General features: G+C 46.4%; 1 protein-coding gene across 1 annotated transcript; it reads right to left on the bottom strand.

Moving 5' to 3' along the window:
* Positions 1–826: 826 nt before the first annotated feature.
* On the bottom strand, positions 827–25,835 carry MOSMO (modulator of smoothened). The gene is made up of 3 exons (XM_044304098.1): positions 25,611–25,835; positions 2,258–2,470; positions 827–1,042 (listed from the first exon to the last, which is right to left on the bottom strand). Exons 1-3 carry the CDS (start codon positions 25,714–25,716, stop codon positions 858–860), a joined length of 504 nt encoding a protein of 167 aa, XP_044160033.1. The 5' UTR covers positions 25,717–25,835; the 3' UTR covers positions 827–857.
* Positions 25,836–26,993: the final 1,158 nt, after the last annotated feature.

The raw sequence follows: 26,993 nt of genomic DNA, 5'->3' as shown, positions 1-26,993 counted from the left end.
GCCTGGAGGGGGAAAAGACGTAGTGTTTCCAGTAGGCTGGGGTGCTTCTAAAAGGAACGCAATAATCCCTTTATATCAGCAAAGCACCAATCAGATGACCCTCCCTCGCCTGCCCCCTGCCCCTCAGTACCAATAACTTCCTAGACAGTCAGGTTTCCTCCATCTAGGAATTAACCCCAAAATAGTATTAGGTTGGCAAGTGCACGCCAAATGTGTAATAACCAAGCTTTCAGCCACAGGGTTTGAAAAGACTTTGATCTTTTTTTGCTCCGTCACGTGGAGAGACTTTTTTTTCCCGGTCACAGAGTCTCTAGTCCGCGATTGCTCCACTCTAAGTGAGGCCAGCCCCACTTGGCCTTGAAATGATCCTGGGTCATATACAAAGTCCATAAATACTCTTAACGATTTTTTTGTTTCGTTTCCTCTTCGGTTCCTATGTTAGCAGACAACAAATACGGGGGGAAAAATTTTTTTAAAAAAATTTGGGTACGGTAATAAAGGTCAGTTTTTCTTGTCAGTGTAAAGCATTGTTCTTCACGAGTCCACGTCACAGTGCAGACCTGACGGCATAAATATGCTCAGGAGATCAGTCAATGATATTTCTATTTGGTTGTGGAAAGAAAGGCTTTCCATTTGATCCAAAGTGCATAGTGAGAACAAGTCAATAGTTTTTTTTTGTTTGTTTTTTTAACGTCCCAGTTCTCGTCCCTTTCAGGTCTTCTCCTGAGAAGGCAAGGTCCTCAGAGGTGTTTAAGGAACTGCCCCCAACACCATTCCCGATAAATTTTTATCTTATCCATTCCAGGAAAAAATAAAATAGTCTTGTCGTGGGGGCCCCCCCCCCCCCCCCTTTTACATCAGCCGGGTAAACATACTTTGCCTGCAAATAATAGTCCCACTATAGTAAAGAAAATGGATAAGACAAAAAGTACATAGGACGACCCAACGACCGTGTTGTTGGGTAGTTTATAAGGTTGTCCACCAACTTCATTGATGTAAAATCCTATGGGGAATATTAATGCTGCCATACAGAAGAGGATCACTGCAAGAAAAGAAGAAGAAAACACATTATGATGAGGGTTTTTTGGTTTCTGTAATTAATCCTAAAATGCAAGATTCATAGATTAGGCAGGAAGCAAGTGATGCAACATATCCCGCTACCCTCTAAAATGGCTCTGCGAGTGCAGGACAGGACGCAGAGCTCAGAGAGATCCGATCTTCCACCCACACAGAGTGATTGACAGCTCTGACATGTATCCATTACCCTGACGATACTGAAACACCTATATAAGGGACCTATATACCGTAGTTTTTGCCCTATAAGACACACCTAGGTTTTGGAGGGTGAAAATAGGAAAAAATAAATATTTTAAACAAAAGGTGCTTCTGACAGAATGTTATAGGGGGATCTGCTGCTGAACAATGTCATGGGGGGGGGGGGGGGGAATTTGGATCGCCATACATATGTATTAGCTGCATGTGTATACAGGAGACCCAAATGCCCCCCCCCCCCCCCCCCCCAACTATATACAGGACACTTCTCTATAGACAGTGCTATATTTATCGACCCCGGACGATCAGCTGGTTGAAGAGAAGGCCGTGCTCTGTGCCAGCGCCGTCTTCTCTTCACGTTTACCTGCTCGCCGTCGACATTGCAATCAGCGAGTAGGTGTAATTACATTAAACAGTCACATTCACTTCAATGGGACGGCCCATTCCTATACACTTGAACAGGAAGGAGCTTTCCTATTGAAGCGAGTGAGACGGCTTAGGTGCAATTACACCGCTGCGGATGCGATGGCGAGCAGGTAAACAATGAAGGGAAGGCTGCACTGGCACGGTGTACGCCTTCTCTTCAAACAGCCGATTGATGGGGGTGCCAGGTCTCGGACCCCCGCTGATCTGATATTGATGACCTATTCTGAGGATAGGTCATCAATGAAAATAACTTAGACAAACCCTTTAATTAAAAAAAATTATAAATTAATTATCCATAAGAGTTGAATTTATTATTTTTTTTGCCAAAATCGCCCAGCCCTGCTTAGCGGTGTCTGTAAAATATGGATGAGACAATGTCATCACAGATGTGTGAAGGAGGCCTAAAGGAGGACTGTTCAGTCCCTGTCCTCACAATCTACATACTGAGGACATCCTAGTTCTCTCATTGTCATCCACTGGTGAACAATAAGAAAGCGCTCCATCCAGTAAAGATGGTGGCCCCACGGTAAGTACATCCTGAATCCAAGTGAACACTTACTGCCAGTGAATGCTATCCAGCGGGCATATTTCGTCGCTTCTCTTCTCCAGTGGGAAGCCACTAGCAAACCGCATGTAACAGTCAATGATATAATTCCCATAATGATGAAAAACAGTGTTGTAACCCACTCCGGAGGGAGACGAGGAGGAATACAGGTCCTGTCACGTCCATGTATAGTCTGACATTGCCTGACGAGGCCGACTGTGAGAGCACCTGCGGACAACACAAACTGCATTAATACTGAAGAACATCGCAAATCAATACGGCACCGTGCAAGACAAAGTAAGAAGAGTACGTTAAAAAAAAAAAAAAAAAAAAAAGGGAAAAAAACAACTGTTCCCAGTGCGACCTCTCCGAATGTTGGGCTAGGCATACACAACAGATAAATGTCAGCCGACCGTTCTCAGGGGAGATCCTCCCATATATATATATGCATGCTGAATTGAACCTACCCAGTCATTCCTATGGGAGCTTCTTTTGCTTCAAAATAAACAGGCATACTCAGCCAAGCATTCATGTCTATGGGTTGTCAGGATTTATAGGGGATATCCAGGAAAAGATATTGATGACCTCATTTCAGGATAGGTCATCAATATCCGATCTGCAGGGGTCCGACACCCGGGACCCCCGCCGATCAGCTGTTGAGTGCAGCGGCCTCTTCCTAGGCCATGTGATGTCACATACATAGGTCACGTGGCCTAGTTGCATTAAAGTCCCATTGAAGTCAAAGGGGCTGAGCTGCAATATAAAGCACAGCCACGGTACAATGTAGGGCGCTGTGCTTCGAAAGCTACCAGTAGCCTGCAATGCCTCCCCGAACCAGCTTATCGGCAGGAGTGCAGGAAAGTGGACAACCACCGAGACGATTACGACCCATCCTGAGGATAGGGCATCATTATCTTTACCTGGATAACCCCTTTAATGTGCAAGGCTGCCATTAGAGATAGGCCATAGACATGTGTTAACTCTGCAGTTTACCCCCCCCCCCCCCCCCGTGGTAAGAAATATTATCCAGAAGACCACACTGAACAGAAAGTCAGCTATCACCTATTGTGATTGATCTGCGACCCCCCCCCCCCATCTAGCGCAGATGAATGAGTTTCAGACTGTGCACAATGGGACATAATGGGAAGGCGTCATCACAGAGAGTGGAGCCATTACTCACTTCTCCACCCACTGTTTACCTTTCAAGTGGACAGGCCCCAAATCTACATTTTCCCAGGTCAGACAGAAACTGCAGTAACATTCGGGGAGGAGACTTTTCCCGGAGCCAGCACCGACCAAAGGCCTGATTTACACACCTGTGTTTGCTCAGTGATTTGAGCCAAAAACCAGAAGTGGATCCTATACCCATAAGCAGAGATAAGGGGTGAGCGAATCGGGTTCGGATTGTTCAGATTCTTTTAAAAACTATGTTAAGAATATAGTCTCCGTCCTACTGTAAGGCCACTTTCACACTTGTCTTAATAATTCCGGTACTGAGAACCGGCAGAGGATCTCAATACCGGAATTAAACGGATCCGTTTTGTTTTGCACATCAGGATGCATCCGTTCTGTTAGAATGCGGTTCTTTGAAATCAAAAAGGGATCCTGTCACTAAATACATTGAAAGTCAATAGGTGGCTTTCAATCGTTCATCTGGCAATTCTGATGTTTAAAAATCAGCGCTTCCAGGCGGCAGATCTTGCCGTCTAATAGCGATCTGCCTGCCGACAATCGCTTGTAATACAGGCTTTAGATTCTTGCTTAAAATGGAGGAGGCGATCCAAGAACAGTAGGTCACAAAAGGACCCATCAACAATCAGGATAGAAGGGCAGTGTGATCATCAGACGTTCACAACCATTAATGGGGTGTGAGAGATTAGAAAAACATGGCTGCTTTTTCCAGAAACTGCACCACGACTAGCAGTGTGTGGTATTGCAATACCCCGCACAACCTATGGACTAGAGTGGTGCTGTTCTAGACAAAAAGCAGCCATTATTGTGTGTGTGTCTCATACCAATTCATAATAGGGAACGCTGACTGATGATTAACCGTGGGTGATCAGAAGCCATCAGATCGCCTCCGGAGGGGGCTGGTGACTTGCTCGGACGCTCAGATGCTTTCCAATGTGCAGCTTCTTGCAGATTTAGAAGCAAGTCTCGACTTGTCCAGGGGAGATAAATGCAAGAGACGGATGAATAAAACGTCTCATTGCTTTACAATAGAAAAGCAGAACAAATGCCCTTTGAAGGGATCTTAAAGAAACCCACGCACTGAGACATAACAGGATACTAGCTGGGTCCTTCTACAATCCGCTGCAAGGGACGAGGCACAGAGGCAGACTGGGGGTCATTTACTAAGAGCACTATGCCTGCTTTTGGCGTAAAAAATAAATACATTAAAAAGTAGCTAGGCTCAGTTTTGCTACCATTTAAACGCCTGTGGGACAATATTTAGTTGCACTGGCATTTTTACACCGTGGCTGCCACTTGAGAATGGCAAGGGAGTGACGGTAAATGCGTCGAGTGTGATGGTCTCATCTTTTATGCCTGGAAACCGGCATAAAAGCGGAGTGAAAACTACTCTAGTAAGACCTCATGCACACGACCGTTGTGTATTTTGCGGTCTGCAAAACACGGATGGCGTCCACGGACAGCCATTAACATAACTGCCTATTCTTGTCCGCAAAAACGCTGACAAAAATAGGACAGGTTATATTATAAAAAAAAGATATAATTGCGGACCAAGGAACGGAGCAACGGATGCGGACAGCACACGGAGTGCTGTCCGCATCTTTTGCGACCCCATTAAAGCGAATGGGTCCGCATCTGAGCCGCCAAAAACTGTGGCTCAGATGCGGACCACAACAACGGCCGTGTGCATGAGGTCTAAGGCAGGAATAGTTTTTACTCCAGGTGCACAAACTGCCGCCGGGACACCCAATTTATGATGAAATCCCAGTCTCGTCATAAATTCCAGTCTCGAAGAGCAGCGGTCTTTGTAAATGTCCCGCTCTGTGTAGTGAAATACAAAGGTGTGATCTCACAGAAACTATCGTAGGTGTCTTTTTGAGGGTCCGCAGGTCATCTCTCTTAGTGTGCATGTCAGTCCACCGCTCACTTCTTCTGTGGGACTGATAAAGCACTGTCCATGTCCGTCACACAGAAGTGAAGAGAGTGGGGAAGAGATTTGTGATCACTGGGGGTCCTGGTGGTCAGACCACCCAGCAATTATGACTATTACCTATGCTGTGGATGACAGATACTTCTTGTAGGATCACTCATTTATTACAGCAGGGACAGCAACAAGGGGGAAGGATTGTGGCCGCTCTCAGACACTTGTTAACATATTTTTTTTAACATAGATGAAGAGCGTTGGGGGGGGGGAGGGTTGACGGCTCCTAGGCCAAACAATAGAGAGGACCCGTCACCTCTCCTGACAGGTCTGTTTTAGAAACTCCTTGCAACCCCCATGTAATAACTCTGGAGCATCTATCTTTATGACTATTGTTTTGTCATGCCTCTATTACCCTAAGTTCACACCTGAGCGTTTTACAGCGCGTTCAAACGCGCTGTAAAACGCTCAACACATGAAAAGCAATGCTTCCCTATGGGAATGGTTCTCACCTGGGCGTTTTACAGCGCGTACGATCGCGCTGTAAAACGCCCGACGCTCAAACAAGTACTTGAGCTTCTTTGGGGCGTTTTGACGCGCGTTTGTGGCCATAGGACACTGCAGTCAATGACACAAACGCACGTCAAACGCGCGTTTACTATTACAAAAAACGTCTGACGCGCGTTTGGGAAACGCTCAGGTGTGAAAGCAGGGTTATTCCTACTAGAAGTTTATAAATTAATTTGCAATGAAGGTCCAGATGGGCGTTACCCTGCACAGTTTGACATTATCCAATCTCTGCTGCCAGTGTCAGACTGCAGAGGAGAACCTCCAACTGGTAACACCCAGCTAGACCGTCACTGCAAACTGCTGGCAAGTCATTCATGCCTTCTAGAAGGAATAACAGAGGAATGGCACAACAGGGACATAAAAATAGATGTTCCATTATTGCTATTACATGGGGAATCTAAGAAGCTATAAAACAGACATGTCAGGAGAGGGGACGGGTCCTCTAAGCCTGTACCCTACAGAGGACTAGGTTACTTGAAGGGGTTCTGCAGTTTAGCGCCGCTGCCTTCTCAAACCGCTGATCGGCGGGGGTCCCGAGTGTTGGACCCCCGCCGGTCAGATGCTGATAACCTATCCAGAGGATGAGTTAAAACAAACTGTAGAACCATTTTAATGAATTTTTAATCAAAAACACAAAACCCCCCAGGAAGGTGACTTCGGTAGCAGCTGTGTCACAATCACTCTAATTAACCTTTCCTTTTAATGCAGCATTCATATTTAATAAAAGGTCCTCAGCTGAACCCGCGGCTCCTCTAAATTAAAAGCAGCCATTCTTGGCCAACACATTTCTTCTAAGAAACAAAAGGCTCATTTTATTAGGAACAGACGCGGCGATGGCTTAGAGATGAACGTTAGACAAAACATGAACACGTGAAGCAAAAATGAAAAAATAAAAGCCATAAAAAAAAATATAACGATAAGCAAAATACGACAGAGACCTATGATGGCCAGGAATGCTATCTCCATGTGCTCCCAATTCTACATTCAAGGCCTCACGCACACGACTGCAATACGTAGGGGGTACCAGCCGTGTGCGCACTGCATCACGGATGCGGATACATTCACTTGAATGGGTCCGCAATCCAGGAGATACGTGCGGTACGAAACAGGGGGGCATGAATCAGAAGCCTGTGGGTTTTGTGTCCGTGCCAACACACCAAAAAATAGTAGAGCATGCACTCAGACCATTGGATGCCGATCGTGAACCCCATTCAAGTGACAGGGTCCACGTACACAGGCGGGCACGTGGTCGCAATTTGTGGTCCACAGCACGGGCATGGCCAGCTGGCATTGGCTGACCTGTTATATGTGCTCTTGGCAGCTGAAGGCATCTGTGTTGGTCCCATGTTCATATGTGCCCGCATTGCTGAGAAAAACGATGTCTTATTATATGCAAATGAGCCTCTAGGAGCAACAGGGGTGTGGTCATTACACCTAGAGGCTCAGCTCTCTCTGCAACTGCAGCGCCATCTGCACTTTGACTGGAACAGGCAGTGAAATTGTCAACATGCTTCTCAAAGTGCCTCTAGGTGTAACAGCAACGGAGAGAAGGCCGATGTCATATGGACTGCAAAATACATACGGTCGTGTGAATGCACACTGTAAACACTTGCATGCTTGGCCAAGCGTGCATCTGTTCACATCCTGAAGAAAGGAATACGCCACTCCTAAACCTCTAGCAGCAGCTTCTCTCCCTTGAGAACAAAGGATCAGGCACGTTTAAATACAACTTGCCCCATCTCCCCCCCTAGTGAAAGTCGGAAACACCCCCAAACTTATCACATTCTACACTGGTCCCACTGAAACCCCTTTTGGTAACCTTGGAACCAACCAACTTAAATTCCCTTCTACTAAAAGACCAGCAAAGGCCAAGTCAGGCGTTGATCAATAATTGACGGCTCCAGACTGCTGGCAAGGAACAGATTCAGACACGTTCCTAGAAGGGCAGGACAAATGCCGTCTTGGCTCAATGCACTGTTACCGCAGATACAGCACGACAAACAGGGCACGAGATTCTTGCAGGCTAGTCAGCTGGAGTATGATGCGACATTAAAGGGCATCTGAAGGGGGTCACACGTAGCCGCAGAGAACCCCAAGATGTACACACCACAGAACGCCTGGTAAGGGATGGTTACGGTAACTTAAAGGGCATCTGTCAGAAGATTTGTACCTATGACACTGGCTGACCTGTTACATGTGCGCTTGGCAGCTGAAGACATCCGTGTTGGTCCTATGTTCATATGTGCCCGCACTGCTGAGAAACATGATGTTTTCATGTATGCAAATGAGCCTCTAGGAGCAACGGGGGTGTTGCCATTACACCTAGTGGCTCAGCTCTCTCTGCAACTGCCGCACCCTCTGCACTTTGATTGACAGGGCCAGGCAGTTGCAGAGAGAACAGAGCCTCTAGGTGTAACAGCAACACCCCTATTGCTCCTAGAGTCTCATTTGCATATATTAAAACAAATTTTTCTCAGCAATGCGGGCACATATGAACATGGGACCAACACAGATGCCTTTATCTGTCAAGTGCACATGTAACAGGTCAGCCAGTGTCATAGGGACAAATCTGCTGACAGATGACCCTTAATGTCTTGCAGCAAAAAATAAAATCAATAAAAAAATCTGGGATTCTGCCACAGACCGGGAAGACTGGCCTCTTCGGGTGCACCTTTGAGGAGAGCGATTGGCTGATGCAGTCACATGTCAACACTACAGCCGAGTAAATGGAGCCAGGCCGGGGAGAACCAGGTAGGTACTTACCAGGTCTTTATTGCAGGTTAATCCAGACAATTTTCCAGTCGCATCCTGAAACTGGACAAACCCTTTAAAGTGATCGGCCAGGAAGATACTTTCAGCAATGCACAATATGAGTGCAGGAGATTTTTCACTTTTAAAAAGGTTGTCCCAAGAATTTTATTTCTCAGACAACTTCTTTAAGACAATGTGCAAAGTTGCACTTCTTTTACAGTCCCCTGCAGCCACAATCTGTTTAATGGATTTAACTGCAGTCTGGTCAGTAGAAGTCTAGCGATTGCATGCGTTTTGCTTTACGAGCTCCATAGAACCAATGAGGTCACCATCGTGTGCATCCCCAGGAGTAGGGCTCTTTCTGAAATGCATTAGTCTGAAGCTGTATACTTGCAGCTGAGGCATATTACAATGGATGGGTCAGAAAAGACACCTTCTGGATGACGTCATCCTGCACGCAAGATGCAACGGGGGACCTGAATTGGGATGGTTTGGGGATGGTGAAGAATTGCAAGTTAAATGTTATGGATACTTTTGCACCGATTTTATTGTCGAATTTATTCCTAAATGCAAAACTAATCAACTAGTCTTCATTAAAGGGAGTCTGTCAGCACATTTACCCCTTTTTAACAGTTCCCATAGCGCTGTAGCCGCAACACAGATGATTAAAATGGTACCTTTATATGCTTTTGTGGACTTGTAAAACTGGCAAAAACGAACTTTGATGCGTATGTAAATGAGGGCTCGCAAGTGCCCAGGGCGGCGTCCACCGCGTTGGTGCCCAGGCAGCTCTGCCTCTTCGGCTCTTATCCCCGCCCAGCCTCATCATCTGCCAGCCCATCTGTATTCTCTTCCTCTCAGCGAGATCCCGCGCCTACTTCCTTGGTCGGGGCATGCGCACTGTGATGCCCATTGCGAAAACTGCAGAAAGGAGGCGGTTAAGCTACTGCGATGCCGTGCCAGCAATGGGCATGGCAGTGCGCATGCCCCGGCCAAGGAAGTCATCGCGTAGGCACGGGATCTCGCTGAGAGGAAGAGAATACAGATGGGCGGGCAGAGGAAGAGGCTGGGCGGGGATAAGAGCCGAAGAGGCAGAGCTGCCTGGGCACCAACGCGGTGGACGCCGCCCTGGGCACTTGCGAGCCCTCATTTACATATGCATCAAAGTTCGTTTTTGCCAGTTTTACAAGTCCACAAAAGCATATAAAGGTACCGTTTTAATCATCTGTGTTGCGGCTACAGCGCTATGGGAACTGTTAAAAAGGGGTAAATGTGCTGAAAGACTCCCTTTAAAAGAAATGTCCTACCATTCTGCTCCTGCAAAGCATATGGAAGTCCTTCGCTTAGCTGCCGATTCTGACATAAATCTATCAGAGCACTGCGCCTGTTTCCAATGGCTCTCCCTGGTATCTTCCAACTCCTCTCAGTGTTAGAGATGGCAGCAGTGAAGCGGAGGAGGTTGTACGAGGCAGATCAGAGTGTGGAAAGGGGGGGGGAAGCATCCAAGGAGAGCAACTCATACAGGCTGTAGTTAGAAAGAACAGTGCATACAAGGCATTTTGCAGGGTGAGAATCAAACAGATGAGAATCAAAAAAGATTCTTCAGTGGTTCATACCTTTTAATGGCTAACTGAAAAGATGACAATTGCAAGCGTCTGAGACTAAGGCCTCATGCACACGACAGTTTAGCAGTCCGTTTTTTTCACTGATCCGTATCAGTTTTTTTCTCTCCGATTTAAGTCCTCTTCCGTTCCCTTATTGCACAAAACATTTGTATTGTTTCCGTATTTGATCAGTTTTTTTGAGGATTGTATACAGAAACAGTAACTTATTAAATTACCAAACACATGAGCAATATGGGCTGGGCATAGCATTTTTTACAGTATGGATCCGCAAAATACGGATGTGTTCCACGTGCGTTCTGTATTTTTTGCGGACCCATTGACTTGAATGGGGCCTCGGACCGCGATTTGCAGACAATAGGACAGGCACTACTTTTTTGCGGAACGGCCATGCAGACAAACGGAATGCACACGGAGTCAATTCTGTATTTTCTACAGCCCCGTTGAAGCTAATTGTTTTTGCGGATCAATGCAGAACCAAAACAAAAACAAATAAAAAACACATGCTCCTCAGCATCAGTGACTATCAGCACAAGTGAGACGAGATCCCTCAAGGGCTGCAGAAGGAGAAATCAGTACAGTAACAAAGCTGTGCTGTTACATGAGAGCTAATGAAGACAGCAGCATCCTGGATACACCGGGAGAGGCACGTCCAACATGAGAATAGCCTGAAACTAGGAGCAGATTGCAAACTAAATAATCAGTTACTGAAAATGAATAAAGGAATGAAGATTGCAACATTTTCTTTGACTCATGGTAACCACTCGCATATGTAAAAAAAAAAAAATAGAACTTTCCATGCCAAGGCCTGAACGTATATGGCAAAAGTGCATTAACTAACTTTCAATCATCATACTTCTGATTTATTATACGAAAATATTTACAGCAGATAATAGCAGTCATTCATCTACTGTCAGACGAGACCAGTTTAAGTATGGCCTGCTTGCTCTGGGATGGGATAAGTGGCAGTGGGTGTTCGGTAGCTCCTATTGTTGAGATTGTAGTGCCATTTCGTGTGGGAGTTATTTGAATAGTTATGGTCACAAACCAATTAGAATACACGAGGCGTCACAGCGGCGAGAAGTAAAACACGAATGCCACTTAACTGGGGTGTCAATCACCCGAGAGCGAACGCGATTACATAACAATCTGCTCAAAAGCTTTCATTATGGAGCCTGACATTTCTCCTCTTAACTAATGGAATATAAAAAGAATACGCCGACATGTTGTGTGACTGACACATACTCTCATACTGTGGAGGAGCTGGAAAGAATTACCGCCGGTGGTCAGAGCCCATTACTGGCACACTTACATTACCAGGAAGACAGCATAGCGTGCGGAGAGGAAGGTCTTATTCACTTTCAGCGTTTTAGGACAACTCCCATCATCCTGGATAAAACTTAAAGGGGGTTGTGAACATATTCTACATTTTTGAAACCAGCACCTGGACCTGAAAACTTTTGTAATTGCATGTCATTAAAAATGTAGTATATCCAGTGAGCCATTAAATAAAATGTATCTGTATAGCGCCACCTGCTGTTTGTTCTTTTCCATATTTCGCTGTCCACCACACTGAGGTGGTCGCACGTGCTCAGTTTAAATCTTCAACTGCCACCAGCCGTAGGTACAAGCTGTGGCAGTTACAGGGAGAGAGCTTCATCAGAAAGGACAGCTGCCCGGCTGAAGATAATCTAGCAGAGAAATTGAAGCAGTGAATGCAGCGATACAGATCGTCAGAGATTGTCATGTACTATATAATGTTTGATTTTCATTTTTTACATCAATCATGGAAGAACCGCTTTAAAGGGGTCATCAGTATCTGATCGCTAGGAGGTCCGACACCCAGCACTGGCACCAATCACCTGTTTGAGGAGGCCATGGTGCGCCACTGAGCTCTGCGACCGTGACACAAAAAGCCAAGCACATTGCCATACATTGTATAGTGGCTGTGCTTGGTAGTGCAGCCGCGCCCAGCCCATTCACTTGAATGGGACTGAACTGGGTCTAGGCCATGTGACTGATGAACGTGACGTCACTGGCCTAGGAACAGGCTGCGGCACCACAGCCCCTTCAAAATGAAAAAGCAGTTGGCACCATGGTGCCCAAACTCGTGTATGTGCAGAAAAACCAGTTTCAATAAAAAACGTATGCACTAAAAATCTATTGTACCCAGAAAATTGTGCATTTTTAGTATCTAAACCACGTTGTCCACCCATGACATCAGCCCCCGCTGCAACGGCGCGTTTTAATTATCTAAAAGCCCTGGCTCCGGCTGATGTGCGACAACGAGCTTAGGTGTCACGCTACTTGGAATAAATCATTGCCTTCTGATTCTTAAGTGCATCATATGCAGACAAGCCAAGAAACAAATCATGTGAACCTGACAGCAAAGTCCTTACACCTAGATCGGATAACAAGCACAAACAAGTGCAATGTGCAATGAATCCCAGGGTGCAAGTACAGCAGCGTACAAGCTCTGAAGGGGGTCACAAGTAGCCGCAGAGAACCCCCAAGATGTACACACCACAGAACGCCTGGTAAGGGATGGTCACGGTAATTTAAAGGGCATCTGTCAGCAAATTTGTCCCTACGACACTGGCTGACCTGTTACATGTGCACTTGTCAGCTGAAGGCATCTGTGTTGGTCCCATCTTCATACGTGTCCGCATTGCTTTGAAAAAATATGTTTTAATAGATGCAAATGAGACTAAGAGCAATGGGGGCGTTGTCATTACACCTGGAGGCTCTGCTCTCTGCAACTACAGCGCCTTCTCCACTTTGACAGTGCAACATCATAAGGGCTCATGCACACGAATAGCGGTCTGCAATGCACAGGCACAAGCCGCGCCCATCGTTTGCGGACCCATTCACTTGAAAGGGTCCACAATCCGCAACATTCAGGCGTTCTATAGTAGTTCTGTGGTCTTCTGCTCCGTATCTTGCAGACCTATTCAAAGGAATGGGTCCGAATCTGTGAGTGCACGTCCTGCTGCCTGTATATTTCGGACCACAATACAGGCACAGACTGTGCACGTTTGATTGACAGGGAGGGCTCATACACACAAACTGTAGAGGATGCAGCAGTTGCAGAGAGAGCAGAGCCTCTAGGTGTAATGAAAACGCCCCCGTTACTCCTAGAGGCTCATTCGCATATATTAAAAGTTCATTTTTCTCAGCAATGCTGGGCACATATGAACATGGCACAGATGCCTTCAGCTGCCAAGCGCACATGTAACAGGTCAGACAGTGTCATAGGTACAAATCTGCTGACAGGTGCCCTTTAACAAAAAAAAAAAAAAACAAAAAAAAAAAAAAAAACAGGGCTTTGATTGAAAAAAAAAAAAAAATTTGAGGCAAATTCAGACTGCAGACATCTTGTGTCTCGGACCTACAATCAGACCGGTAGCCATGTCAGCCTTGCAATGAGAAGACAGCCAAATCTGCAGGACCCAACCACCCAGCGTCACAGCGACCACCGTGGACCAGTGAGACGCAATCAATGAATGTGGATCTTGCATTATTCACCTCTCCGCTCACACAAAAGCCATTAACCAGCGCCTGCATCCCAGTCACGGGCAGCGAATCTCTCCTCGGCATCTGCCCTGCAGTAAAGCCCACAGTGCTGCGGTTTAGTATCACTGATGGTTTGATGAATTGTGCCAAACTATTTTTTATTTTATTTTTCCCCCCAAATCCCCAGACACTGAAGAGGAAAACTAAAAGACAAAGAAGACGCTGTGCAGAATATAAAATATTGGAGATCTGGGAGCCTGTAATCTTTCCACCCGCGGCAGAATAAAAAGCTTCCCATTAATTCGCAGACACAAAGAAATTCATTATTTGCCTTCTGTTCTAACCGCGGCGAAAGATACAGCGCTGGAATCTGACAGGGCCTCGCCGGAAGGACACAGTCAAAACCTGTCAGAAGACTTTCCTTTAAAATAAAAATAATAAGATTCAGCAAAATTCTGAAAGGCATTACTAGAATATTACGGATGATAAGCGCCTGGTGCATTGTAATTGTGCTCCATTTCTTTAGCCAACGACCTATCAAACTGCTTGCATAGACGCAATTGGGGCGAATGTGATTAAAACTTTTTGAACCGAGGGTCAATCCCGAGTTATATTTTTGAAATATGCAAATTAGGCCTTTGCCTCACCTTTGCTCTTGTTGCACCCAAGCTCCACCCCTTTCTGAGGCCAGCCCCTCCCTCGCTGCTCTACTAATTGGCCCCGACAATCAAAGCAGCCAGGAAGGGGCTGGCCACAGAAGGGAGTGGAGCTTGGGTGCAACTAGAGCAAAGGCGAGGCCCTCTTTGCACCAAAGGCGAGGCCCTCTTTGCACCAAAGGCAGAATTTGCATATTAAGAAAAAAGGCATCACAACTTGGGAACAGAGCCCTGGAGCAACGAAAGAACCAGCTATTCGTCTATAAAAACTGTTTGATGGGGAGGTCTCTGTTGATAGGTTCCCTTTAACTGCACCCTCTGACATTGGATGTGGCCTCTGGATTCTGACAGCAACTCTCTTGGTAGAAAACACATGCATGGGTGTCCCTGAGCTGACTGTAGGGATCGACCGATTATCGGAGTTACCGATCTTATCGGCCGATATCCATGATTTCAAAGTTATTGGTATCAGCATCTAACCTTGCCGATAACACGTCCAGCTCGCTATCACAGAACATGAGCGCGCTGCTGTCAGCGCGCTCATGTACCCTCCGCAGCACAGGGGAGAAGGAATCACTCTCTCCCTCCCCCTGTGCCGTGCTGCCAATAAGAAGAGAGTGGGGCAAAGGAGAGGCGGGCGCACGGCGCCACCAATGATAATTAACGTCTAATACAAATACAGGAGGCTTTGCCCAGCCTATATGGCAGGAAGCTGCAATCAGCGGAAGTTAACCCCTCAGGTGCCGCCTATGTGATTCTGCGCCAACACACCTGACTCCTGTATTAAAAGTTAAAAACCATTGGTGGCGCAGTGCGCCCAAAAGTATTAAAGTCATTGGTGGCAGTGGCCACAGGGTCCCCTCCTCTTCACTGGTGGCAGTTGTGATCAGCGCCCCAGCATTGTAATCCTGGGGCTTCGATTGGTTACTATGGCAGCCAGGATGCTACTGAAGCCCCGGCTGCCATGGTAATCTCCCTGCTGCTGTGTGCACAAAGCACAAGGCAGCAGGGAGAGTGTAAAGTCCTATTCACCCTAATAGATCTCTAGATTAAAGATTCCAGGTTCTAGCCCCTAAGGGGGGGAAATAGTTAACAAAAAACACCAAAGTAGGAATTACCCCCTTTCCCAATTTTACATATAAAATATATAAACTATAAATAAACATATCACATATTGCCACGCTCGAGAAGCCCAAACTAGAAAAAAAATAAAAATTATATATTAAAAGAAAATCTTTTTTTGTATTTATTTATTTATTTTTATCAAAAATCAAAATGCACAGAATAACCGGTATAAGTTATCGGCTATCAGCCTGAAAGGTGATCAGCTCTTTAAAAAAAAAAAAAAAAAAAAAACACATTATCAGTCGATCCCTGAGAGATGAGCAAATCAGTTATAAAAGAATAGATTCTTCTCATCAGCAGGATTTTTTCTCAAGAGGAGCTGTCCCTGGAGGTGAGAAGTGCCCACATGCAGCAAGATTAAAAGGGACGGACATTTAGCCTAGCCCTAACAAATTCCTACCTGCGCGGCTGCTCCGGTTAGCAGAGCAAGGGCAGAGGCATCGCTACTCTTCTAGGTAAAGGTGACTGCGCAGTCACTGCTCTAAAGCCTGAGCTAGCCTCAGGATAGGGCATGCGACACTTGGCACCAGGAACTATAGGGTGTAATGAGCCTTCCGCTTCCATTGTATAGTTTCCGGCCCAATACAGCTGCCGGGAGTCGGACCCACTACATTGTGATAATGACAACATATCCTGAGGATGGGTCATCAATATCTGCACCCTGGAGAACCCTATGGTTTTCTTAGAGCCTGCTAGCCACTCAGTCACTTACCCCTTTCAGAATGATGCAAATGTCTAATAGGGATAATTTTTGCTGAGATCTAAACCACATCCCCTATAGAAAAATTGGTCCCAACGTAGCAAGGTTCACGGCGTGACTACACTGAGAAGATAAGGTTGCCGTGGTCTAGAAGAGCAGGACAAGTGAGTCTTTAAAGGGGTTGTCCCACTTTGCTTTTTTAATCTTATCAGCAGTAGATGTCCTGATAACTTCCTGGTTCTCAGGCAGTTGAGTGAAGGCCACGCCTCCTCATGACTCACCCTGCGTGCTCGTTCATGTGTATGAGGTCATCCACATGGAGCCGTATGTGAGGTCCCCCCCCCCCCCCCCCAGTATAATAAACATTGAGTGCGGCCCCCCCCCCCCAGTATAATATACATTTAGTGCGCCCCCCCCCCCAGTATAATATACATTCAGTGCGGCCGCCCCCCCCCAGTATAATATACATTCAGTGCGGCCACCCCCCCCCCCCAGTATAATATACATTCAGTGCGGCCACCCCCCCCCAGTATAATATACATTCAGTGCGGCCACCCCCCCCCCCCAGTATAATATACATTCAGTGCGGCCACCCCCCCCAGTATAATATACATTCAGTGCGGACCCCCCCAGTATAATATACATTGGTGGCGCAGTGGGAAGTGCCAATGAGGGTTAAAAAAATAAATAAAAAATTAACTCACCTCCTCCAATTGTTCGCGCAGCTGCCGGTCTCCTGTTCTATCTTTAGGACCTGTGAAAGGACCTTTGGTGACATCACTGTGGTCATCACATGGTACATCATATGATCCATCACCATGGTAATGGACCATGTGATTAGCTCAGTGACGTCACCAAAGGTCCTTTCACAGGTCCTAAAGATAGAACAGGAGACCGGCAGCTGCGCGAACAATTGGAGGAGGTGAGTTAATTTTTTATTTATTTTTTTAACCCTCATTGGCACTTCCCACTGCGCCACCAATGTATATTATACTGGGGGGGTCCGCACTGAATGTATATTATACTGGGGGGGGGGTGGCCGCACTGAATGTATATTATACTGGGGGGGGTGGCCGCACTGAATGTATATTATACTGGGGGGGGGGGGGTGGCCGCACTGAATGTATATTATACTGGGGGGGGGGGGGGGTGGCCGCACTGAATGTATATTATACTGGGGGGGGGGGGGGCGCACTGCGCCACCAATGTTAATACAAATGCAGGAGGTGGGTGCCGGAGTGAAATAGCCGGCACCCGACCTCTATGATAGGGGGCTGCGATCAGCGGCAGTTAACCCCTAAGGTCCCGCTCCCTGTCATAGAGGTCGGGTGCCGGCTATTTGATTCCGGCACCCGCCTGCTGTATTTGCGCATGCGCGGGCGTGCGCGTACTTGTAGGAATGGAGAGGCGGCCCGAGTACTTGTTCAGCCGTTGTGCGCAGGCGCGGCACAGCGATGCGGCCGGACGAAAGAGGCCGTATCCATGGGATACAGAAAACAACAAAGGAATCGCTTTACATGATTTTTTGAATGAAAGGTAGCTTTTGGATAATAACATGGATAGGAAGATATGTTGTGTGGGGGTAAATAGATTAGATAAAACCTATTTTATGAAGTGGGACAACCCCTTTAAGGGATAACCCCAAGCTAGACTTTCAATTCAAGTTACACACTTTAAAAGGGAACCCAACAGGTGCCCTAATTACAGCATTTCAAATAAAACTTATTTTAAAGACGAACCGAGAACAGGAAGCAACGTCATGGGCGAGCGGCTCACCCAAAAGCTTGCCTTGATCGATTGCTCAGATTCATGAAAAATGGGGGGATATATAACTGTCCCAGATGTGGCTCCTAAGATGCTCCTCCATGGTTTTCCTCAATATATCTTATATTTAGGGCGTTTTTTTTTTTTAAATCCAAGAGTCCAGGTACAGAGAACAGGAATGAACAGCCTGGAGGGAAGTCATTACACTTGCCATTTGCGTGGTCTTCTGCTTCCAGCCCTGAAGGGATGCAAATGACATTTCCCTTCTATTAGGAGAGCGGAGCGTGCACCAGATTGTGCGCTTGTAACCCAGAACCTGACTGATACATATGCATTGGAAGCATGGGGAAACATCCCCGTAGGGTAAACCTATGGTATTTGGCGCGGCATGACATAACCTGTATTTACTGACAGGGCCGTAATTTCTAGCTCATGCCTGGAGACTGGGCTGAGGCCAGAAAGGTTACCATTACTAGTGCAGATCATCCCAACAGAGAAGCAAAGCGATAAACGGCCAGCGTATAGCAAGGATCCATGTACTGCAATGGTGTCCTGCTGTTTCATAACTACAACTCTCAGCATGCAGCTGTCAGGACATGCTGAAAGATGCAGCTTCAAATCCAGAGGGACATTTTGCATGGCTTTGTGGAGCAGAGAACAAAAACAGACGAGAAGAGAAGTCTCACTCGCACCTCTATACGTGGGACTGTTATCTTTATGTCTAGGTTCACTTTTTTTACTACTTCAATGCATCAAAAGTTAAGTAACCATGCTCGTTTTAGGTCTAGACCTCCCTATGAAGATCTATGTGTATCCATGGCAACAGACTACAAACAAACCCTAAGTAGTTGGGTAAGAATCTCAACGCATCATAAATATTCCCCAATACATTTGAAAAAGTGTCCAGAAGTAAGGACAGGTGTACGGTGGAATGACTGCAGGAACAGACTACACAGAGTCTGTTTGTAGTCTGTAACCATGGAGACGCATAGAGCTTCATTACAACTGTAGACCTGAAACATCAAGAAATAAACCAATAGTTTAAACTTTTTTTATTTTTTATTCATTGAAGCAAAAAAAAAAGAAGAAATATTGTCTTTAAAATATGTGCGCCTGGTAATAGTAACCTGGCCCACATGTGGCAGTGGACTTCTTTAGCTTACAGACTCCTGATGTAAAGATGTACACATCCTTTAAAATGTCTAGTAGTGGCATCATGAGATACACTTGGCAGAAGGGGTGTGGGTTGGTGGGTTCTTTTAGCGTATGGACTCTGCTCAGTTGCAAGTCTTGTCCACTCTTACAAGTCGAGTCTGGTCAAGAAGATGACCGACACTCCCCATGCAGGTTTAAAATTAAAAGGGGTTGCTCAAGACTAGGGGAACAGGAAAAAAATAAATAAAAAAAAACCCCACACACACACACACACACACACACACCTTTCCACAATTGGCGTGTGGTATGACAGCTCAGCCCCATTCGCTTCAATGCAGCTGAGCAGAAGTGCCAGAAACAATCAGCGGACAGGAGTGGGGCTGGTTTTGGAAATAAAAGCAGCCATGTTTATCTAGTCCTGGACAACACCATCCATTTATAAAAATGTACTTTTTGGAAATCTAATTACCCTTCACATGGGCATTTTGATAGCACTTCCTTCAAAAAAGCAGTTTGCAGCCAAAAACAGATTGCCTTGAATGCTTAAGTTAGATTTATTAATAATTTACATTTTATCAATGTGTTCCCCGCATCAATATTTTACTTCTATTACAACACGTTGCGCTGCCAACCATATTTTATTTGGATGCCAGATTACACTATTTTCTCCAAATAAGAGCGAGGTAGGCAGTAAACAACGGAGGATATGGACGAGCATTTGATTAAAACTCCCATTATCCCGTCTATTAGGGGGTTCCTGCTTCAGAGGAGCGGATGGTCTCTTCTCCGAGCTCTACCTCGCTCCACAACCCATGTTCTGTCTGTTTACAGGAAGCCAAGGAAAAAATAAAAATAAAAAATAAAATCACCCCCGGCCTCCTTCTCCGTGAAGCTTAATTAGATTCCCCATGATAAATCTAACACTAGAAAGACAAACTGTTAATAGCGCGTGTGTGATCCTCGGGGGAAACCGCTTAAAAATGCTCTCAGGGCGGCCATGATGGTGAATGATATTCACGCTACCGGCTGCTACCTTGAGAAAAAGGTGTAAATAAAGGACACAGCGAGTAAAAACAGCAAAAAGCAAACAAACAAGGCAGCAATTTCATATACTGGAAGGATATTTACCCAACTTGAAAAGGTTATGGACACCTTCGGGGCAATTTTTCCTTTTTTATGATTGCATTTTATGCATTTCAATCTAAAAACCTTTTTTTTCAATTTTTTTTTAATGCTCAGCAGTTTGAGGTAAAAAAATATAAATAAATCAGTCTGGTCAGCTGAGGGCTCATGTGAAGCCTCATCTCTGATCTCATAACTCTTCTAGCTAAACTCAAACGCATAAGAATGTGGCTTAACTGAGTGTTTATGAGGTCATAAGATGAGAGATAAGGCTTCACATGAGCCCTCAGCTGATGGGACTGAGAAGTGATACTCGGCAAACAGACAGATTATTTTTTTTTTAACCCTTGTATCTCGAAAACAGCTGAACATTTTTAATTAAAAAAAAATAAATAAAAAAATTGCCAGAAATGAGTCAAAGCCCCGGAGATGTTAACAGCCTTTAAAGTGACTTCTAGCCCTGGGGGGGGGGGGGGGGAGATAGGGAGGGCAATATGAAAGCTAAAAAATAAACCCCCTCTCCTCCCCCTTCACAGAGCTAGAAGTTACTTTGAAGGCTGTGGACATCTTCTCACATTGAGTTGAATTTATTATGAGGTGAATTTTGGAAGTCAGTTTTCCGCTCGACTCTGACCCAGTGTCACCACTGGACCAGGAAGGAGGGAAGGGTGGGGACGGGACAACTGAAGTATGTTTTGAACAGCACCCTCAGCAACTTTAACATAGCTAACCATACACACTTTTTCATCCACATTTTAGAAGTGCCGTATGGTGTAAATAAAATAAAAACATTTTTTGTGTGTTTTACAGCAGAAAACAGGCACAAATAAAATAATAAATTTCCCACAGACTGTAGAGGTGGTCACAGACTCTTAGAAAATATATTCCTCCATATGATCACTCAGGGACGGTGTAGTCTGAAAGTCATATAGAGACGCTATACTATCACTACTGGCGGGATTACAGATGTTAATGCGATCCTAGTGGAATAAAACGTCCAGAGCCCTGAATAGCGGCTCAAGCACATGCCCGTACTTTGCACCCCATCAGCATTTTTTTGTCAATCGCACACGGCCCCATTAATCTCTGTCATATGTGTCGTCCGCAACTGTATGCCCTGTTCTGCAAATTATAGAACATTTCGACAATAGTAAAATTACAAGTGCGGAGTGCACCTGGAAGGTCCGTTATTTGGAGGCCGCAATATGGGCACGGTCGTGTGCATGTGGCCTAAAGCTGCACAGTCCTGACAGGGACCGGCATATTGGACAGTCACCTGACCTGAATGAGAAATTCTCCCTTTAGTTATCAGTGAAAGAAACTGTGAAATCGGTAAAGCGTTCTGCCACTGATTTCAAGTTACAACACAAATTTTAAAAACCAGTGCCAAAGGGTCCAGTTAAATACATCTAAGGGTCCAGTCACACGTCCGGAGTGTATTTCGGATCCGCAATACATCCGACCAGCTCCCCCATAGAACTGCTTATTCCTTTCCGCAATTGCGGACAAGAATAGAACATGTTCTAGATCGAGGCCACGCTCCGGAAATGCGGATAGCACACTGTGCTGTCCGCATCTCTTTCGGCCCCATAGAGAATGAACGGGTCCGGATTCGTTACGCAACAGATCCGAACCCATTCTACGGATGTGTGAATGGACCCTTAGGTCTGGTTCACACCTGAGCGTTTTACAGCGCGTTCCTACGCGCTGTAAAAACGCTCAAAAGGCAAAAACTCATGTTTCCCTATGGGCATGGTTCTAACCTGCGTGTTTGACAGCGCGTACGAACACGCTGTAAAACGCCCTACGCCCAAAGAAGTACAGGAGCTTCTTTGGGGCATATTGTCGCGCGTTCTGTACATAAACACCTGTTTTTCATTGGACGCCTCTGTGGTCAATCGCAAGAACACGCGTTTCCCATTTCCAAAAACGCCCTGTAATACTCCCCGAAAATGTCCAACTAAAACGCGCGCATCAAATAGGCTCAAGTGTGACCCAGGCCTAATGGGTCAGGAAGGGGGGGGGGGGGTTTCTGGTGCTTAGATATTGATGACCTGTCCTCAGGATAGGTCAACAGTATCAGATAGGTGAAGGTCCGACACCCCACGATCAGCAGTTTTGGGCAGCTGTGGGTACTCAAAGCTATACAGCGGACGGAGAGCTTTGTACAGTTTCTGGCACCAGCGGCTGCCGGAGACACTTGATCTGTCAGGGTGCCATGTGACGGACTCCCACAGATCAGGCACTGATGACCTATCCTGAGGAAAAAACCCTTTAACACATGCGAGAAGATCACAAGTCTCCGACGGACGACCACCGATTTTCACAATGAAGGCATCTAAACCCTTTGGACAAGGTTCGGAAACTTCTGTATCGTTGCTACAAATTTCAATGGTCTAATGCGGTGTCTCATGATAGAAATCTAAGCCGTGCTAAAGGGATCCATAAAGCCTCTTCATTGTGGAAATCAGTGGTAGCCCCAAGAACGCTATGGTCTTCTCATGTGCATTTATGATAGGTTAGAAAATGGGTGTCCCAGCCTGAGGACCATAAATTTGTTATCTCCTGACATATAAAAAAACCAAAACAAAAAAACACACGTCTGCCAGTAAGAAAAAAAAACTAATTTGAATCTTACAGAATCTTTTAGATATGGGAATATTCATCTCTTTGTCCCCACATTTCTTTTTGCACCCCCTCCGACCACTCGGCAGTGCTAGAAAATGTCATCTTCTCATGGCCAAGACAAGACAGATCGCCTACAAAATGCCCATTAATTAAGAATGCTGATGCATAAATAAAATCAATCCGTACTGAAGATCTGGAAGGTTTCCAGTGTCCGGATGTACTCTGGTCAGGTCGTAGGTGCCAGGGAGACCTGCTTGATCCAATTAATGCTGCTGAGGTGCAAGGCCTGGAGTCAAGCCGACACCGCCGGACCGTACGCTTCTGATTTATTACATTATTTCATTGCACCGAGATCCAAAATGGCTTTGGAAAAATTCAAATTATACATATGACGGGATGACATAAAAACCCTCCTAGTTTATTCCATGCTGATGGAGTAGACCCCGGGGTCATGGAGTTTAGTATCCTGGAAGCAAAATCTTAGAGATTTGACCAGGTGTTGATACAGACAGTTTAGCAATGGTGTTCATGTTGCATGACCATGGATGAAATGGGGCCAAGGCCTCCCCCGCACAGGACTGTAACCCTTTGTGCCGTCCACATAGAAATGAAAAGGTCCGCATTCGATCCGCAAATAATGCATATCAGTGGCGGTCTGGAAATACAGTCGTGTGCACGAGGCCTAATCCACATCCCTGCATGATCCTCAAGAGGAGTGAACACGCTCCTTCTAGCAGATAAAGTGGTGCGGACAAAAAATAAATAAGAAATACACTCAAATTATTTCCAATGAATGCGAACAGGATTACAAAAACCCCATTCACATGCATTGGAGGTGGAAAGGGGATTTGGGCACAGGCTCATCAAATACTAAACATTGGCCCTTTAGTATTACAACACCCAGCCGTACACCGCTTATGGGACTGCTCTGCACTGATGAGGGGCAATCACCCCCAACAGATCTCTGTAAATGAGGTTCTGGCTTGGCTGTAATCCTAAGTTATGCTTCAAGGCCTGTTTACAGGGTCAGACATTAAACCAAAGAGTAGCTGCTTTACATCCGCGGGTATTAGAGGATCAGCTTTCTTTTCATTTTGGAAAGAGCCAATTTGCGCAGATTTTGCCCAGAGGAGCACTTCATGGCCAATACGACTCCTTTCACCTACTAGGCCAGGGATGTTCAACCTGCGGCCCCTCTAGCTGTTGTAAAACTACAACTCCCACCATGCCCTTCTGTAGGCTGCCTAGGAATGATAGGAATTGTAGTGTTGCAACAGTTGGAGGGCCGCAGGTTGAGCATGCCTGTACTAGGCGCTCTCCATAAGTATTTACCACGCAAAAAACTGCTTGATGTTTTAGGCTACTTTCACACTGGCGTTTTGGTTTCCGTTTGTGAGATCCGTTCAGGGCTCTCACAAGCGGTCCAAAACGGATCAGTTTTGCCCTAATGCATCCTGAATGGATAGGTATCCGCTCAGAACGCATCAGTTTGCCCTTTCAGCTGCTTGACGATGCGGAGGCAAACAGATCTGACACACAATGTAAGTCAATGGGGACGGATCAGTTTTCACTGGCACAATAGAAAACTGATCCGTCCTCCATTGACTTTAAATGGTGTTCAAGACGTCTTGGCTATGTTAAATATAATACAAACGGATCCGTTCTGAACGGATAAAGGCGGTTGTATTATCTGAACGGAAGCGTTTGTGCAGATCTATGACGGATCCGCACCAAACGAGAGATGTGAAACTAGCCTTACCGGACCACATGCAATTTATGATATTTTAGTGGCCTTTGTGCCATCACACGCTTGAATTGTGGTTATTCCCCTATAAAAAATAAACACTACATTGCTTCAACATGCAGCTAAAAGAGTGTAAAAATAAATAAGCAGAAGACAAGACCGTGTATTATGTAAGTGTATTTATGTGCCGTTTTTTGATCTAATATATGCACACCCCGCCAATGTCCTCCACCAGAGAAGTCCCTACAGCCACTCCGTCTTAAACCAGAACTGTACCCACAAGCATCTTCCGGCCTCCCCTCCACCCGTCCGTCCTCCCCTATACCCGGCCTCCCCTCCACCCAGCCTCCCCTACAGCCTCTCCTACACCCGTCCTCCCCTACACCCGTCCTCCCCTACAGCCTCCCCTACACCCGGCCTCCCCTCCACCCGGCCTCCCCTCCACCCGGCCTCCCCTCCACTACAACTATACTGAAACTACAACTCCCTGAATCCTCCTTTCACTTCTATGGGAGTTACAAGAGTAGCAGAGTAATTGTGCATGCTGGGAGTTGTAGTGTCACTGCAGCTGGAGTGCCAAAGGTTGCTGATCCCTGATATGGACGATCAGGCTGGTGACCTGAACACATGGCCCTGGGGTCACACTGGTCAGGGGTATTGCCACCAGATTCTACAGAACTCAATGGATCCATTACTGGGTCTAACCTGCACCACTGAAATCAATGGAGGGCTTCCGGCTGAGACCTCCTGTAACTGGAGCTCCACTTTAAATCCCCATTTCCCCCATGAACCAGGTCTGCACCTCTGCCAATGCCAACCATTGTCTCTGCCCCCGTCCTCTCCTGCATGTCTCCACAACCCCCCCGGGCACGGCTGCCACCCCCCCTCCTCCAGCCCGGCACTCACCCGCGGACTCCCCGGTGTTTATCCAGTCCGGGTTGGCGATGCTGGCGATGGCAAAGATATCCGCAGCCAGAAACAGACATCCTGAAATGATGGTCAGTTTATCCATATCTTTCCCCCCCGCCGCCGCTGGGCCTCCCGGTGCCCGCTCCCCTCTCAGACGGAGGGGGGCGATCCCTCCATGCAAACCTCCAACCCAGCGCTGAGACCGGGCCGGATACTGCCCCGGAACTCAAACCCCCCTCTCTCCAGAGAGGCCCCCGGAAGTAAATAGCGCGTGGGTTCCGCCTCCAGATACTGTGTGCTCCGCCCGCACCTTGTTACTACGGAAGCTGACAAAGGACAGTTCTCCCTAGCAACAGCGGTCACGTGATACAGGGCGGCGAGGCTAACGCTGCTAGAACCTGTGCACCTAGTGATTTTTATTTTTATTTTTCATTTACATGTTACAGACCGCCCACATAACACGGGGGAGGCGTTAACAACACAGGGAACGTGGAGGGGTTGCCTATGGCAACCTATCAGGCTGCTGCTTTTAATTTCCTAACAGCCGCTGAAAAATAAGAGCTGGGATTTGATTGGTTGCCATAGGAAACTGCTTCATATTTTCCTTACACTCAAGTATTGCTATTATATTATTGTTCTTACCTCCTGAAAGACATGGCTAATTAGGGCTCATGCACACAAACGTATTTTCTTTCTGTGTCCGTTCAGTTTTTTTTTTGCGGACCGTATGCGGAACCATCCATTTCACAGAGTGATATAGGGCTAGCTGTTCCTGTTGCCGTCTTGATGCAAGAAATTAAGAGCTACCCGTCCGCTTGCCTGTTTTGCAACTAAGAACATTCAAACCACCCAGCTGTATACAGACTACGTACTCAAGTGAGCACACAGGGCACCAGAGTAAAAATACCCCTCTTACCATTTTTGAGGACTATTTTCAGCCAATGAGGAGTACGAAAGTTACAGTAATTCAAATAGTTAATACAAAGGCCTACATAACATTACTAGTATCTAGAACTGTCTTCCATGCATAAATGGCAAATTTAGACAATTTTTAATTTAGCCCTGTTGCACTGAGGGGGTCGGTACCACTGAGGTCACTGTTGCACTGAGGGGGTCGGTACCACTGAGGTCACTGTTGCGCTGAGGGGTCGGTACCACTGAGGTCACTGTTGCTCTGAGAGGGTCGGTACCACTGAGGTCACTGTTGCGCTGAGGGGGTCGGTACCACTGAGGTCACTGTTGCGCTGAGGGGTCGGTACCACTGAGGTCACTGTTTCTCTGAGGGGGTCGGTACCACTGAGGTCACTGTTGCGCTGAGGGGTCGGTACCACTGAGGTCACTGTTGCGCTGAGGGGGTCGGTACCACTGAGGTCACTGTTG

Source organism: Bufo gargarizans, chromosome 8, assembly GCF_014858855.1.
Source record: "Bufo gargarizans isolate SCDJY-AF-19 chromosome 8, ASM1485885v1, whole genome shotgun sequence".
NCBI lineage: Eukaryota > Metazoa > Chordata > Amphibia > Anura > Bufonidae > Bufo > Bufo gargarizans.
The sequence above is the reverse complement of the archived record's forward strand: the minus strand, read 5'-3'. Positions and strand labels throughout refer to the sequence as shown.

Bases quoted from the DNA above. Each gene is read 5' to 3' on its own strand.
- MOSMO (XM_044304098.1), bottom strand. From the start codon at position 25,716: ATGGATAAACTGACCATCATTTCAGGATGTCTGTTTCTGGCTGCGGAT. The intron at 2,471-25,610 runs GTGAGTGCCGGG...TGTTGTCCGCAG, and splicing joins AAACACCGGGGAGTCCGCGG to GTGCTCTCACAGTCGGCCTC. The intron at 1,043-2,257 runs GTAAGTGTTCAC...CTTTTCTTGCAG, and splicing joins CTGGATAGCATTCACTGGCA to TGATCCTCTTCTGTATGGCA.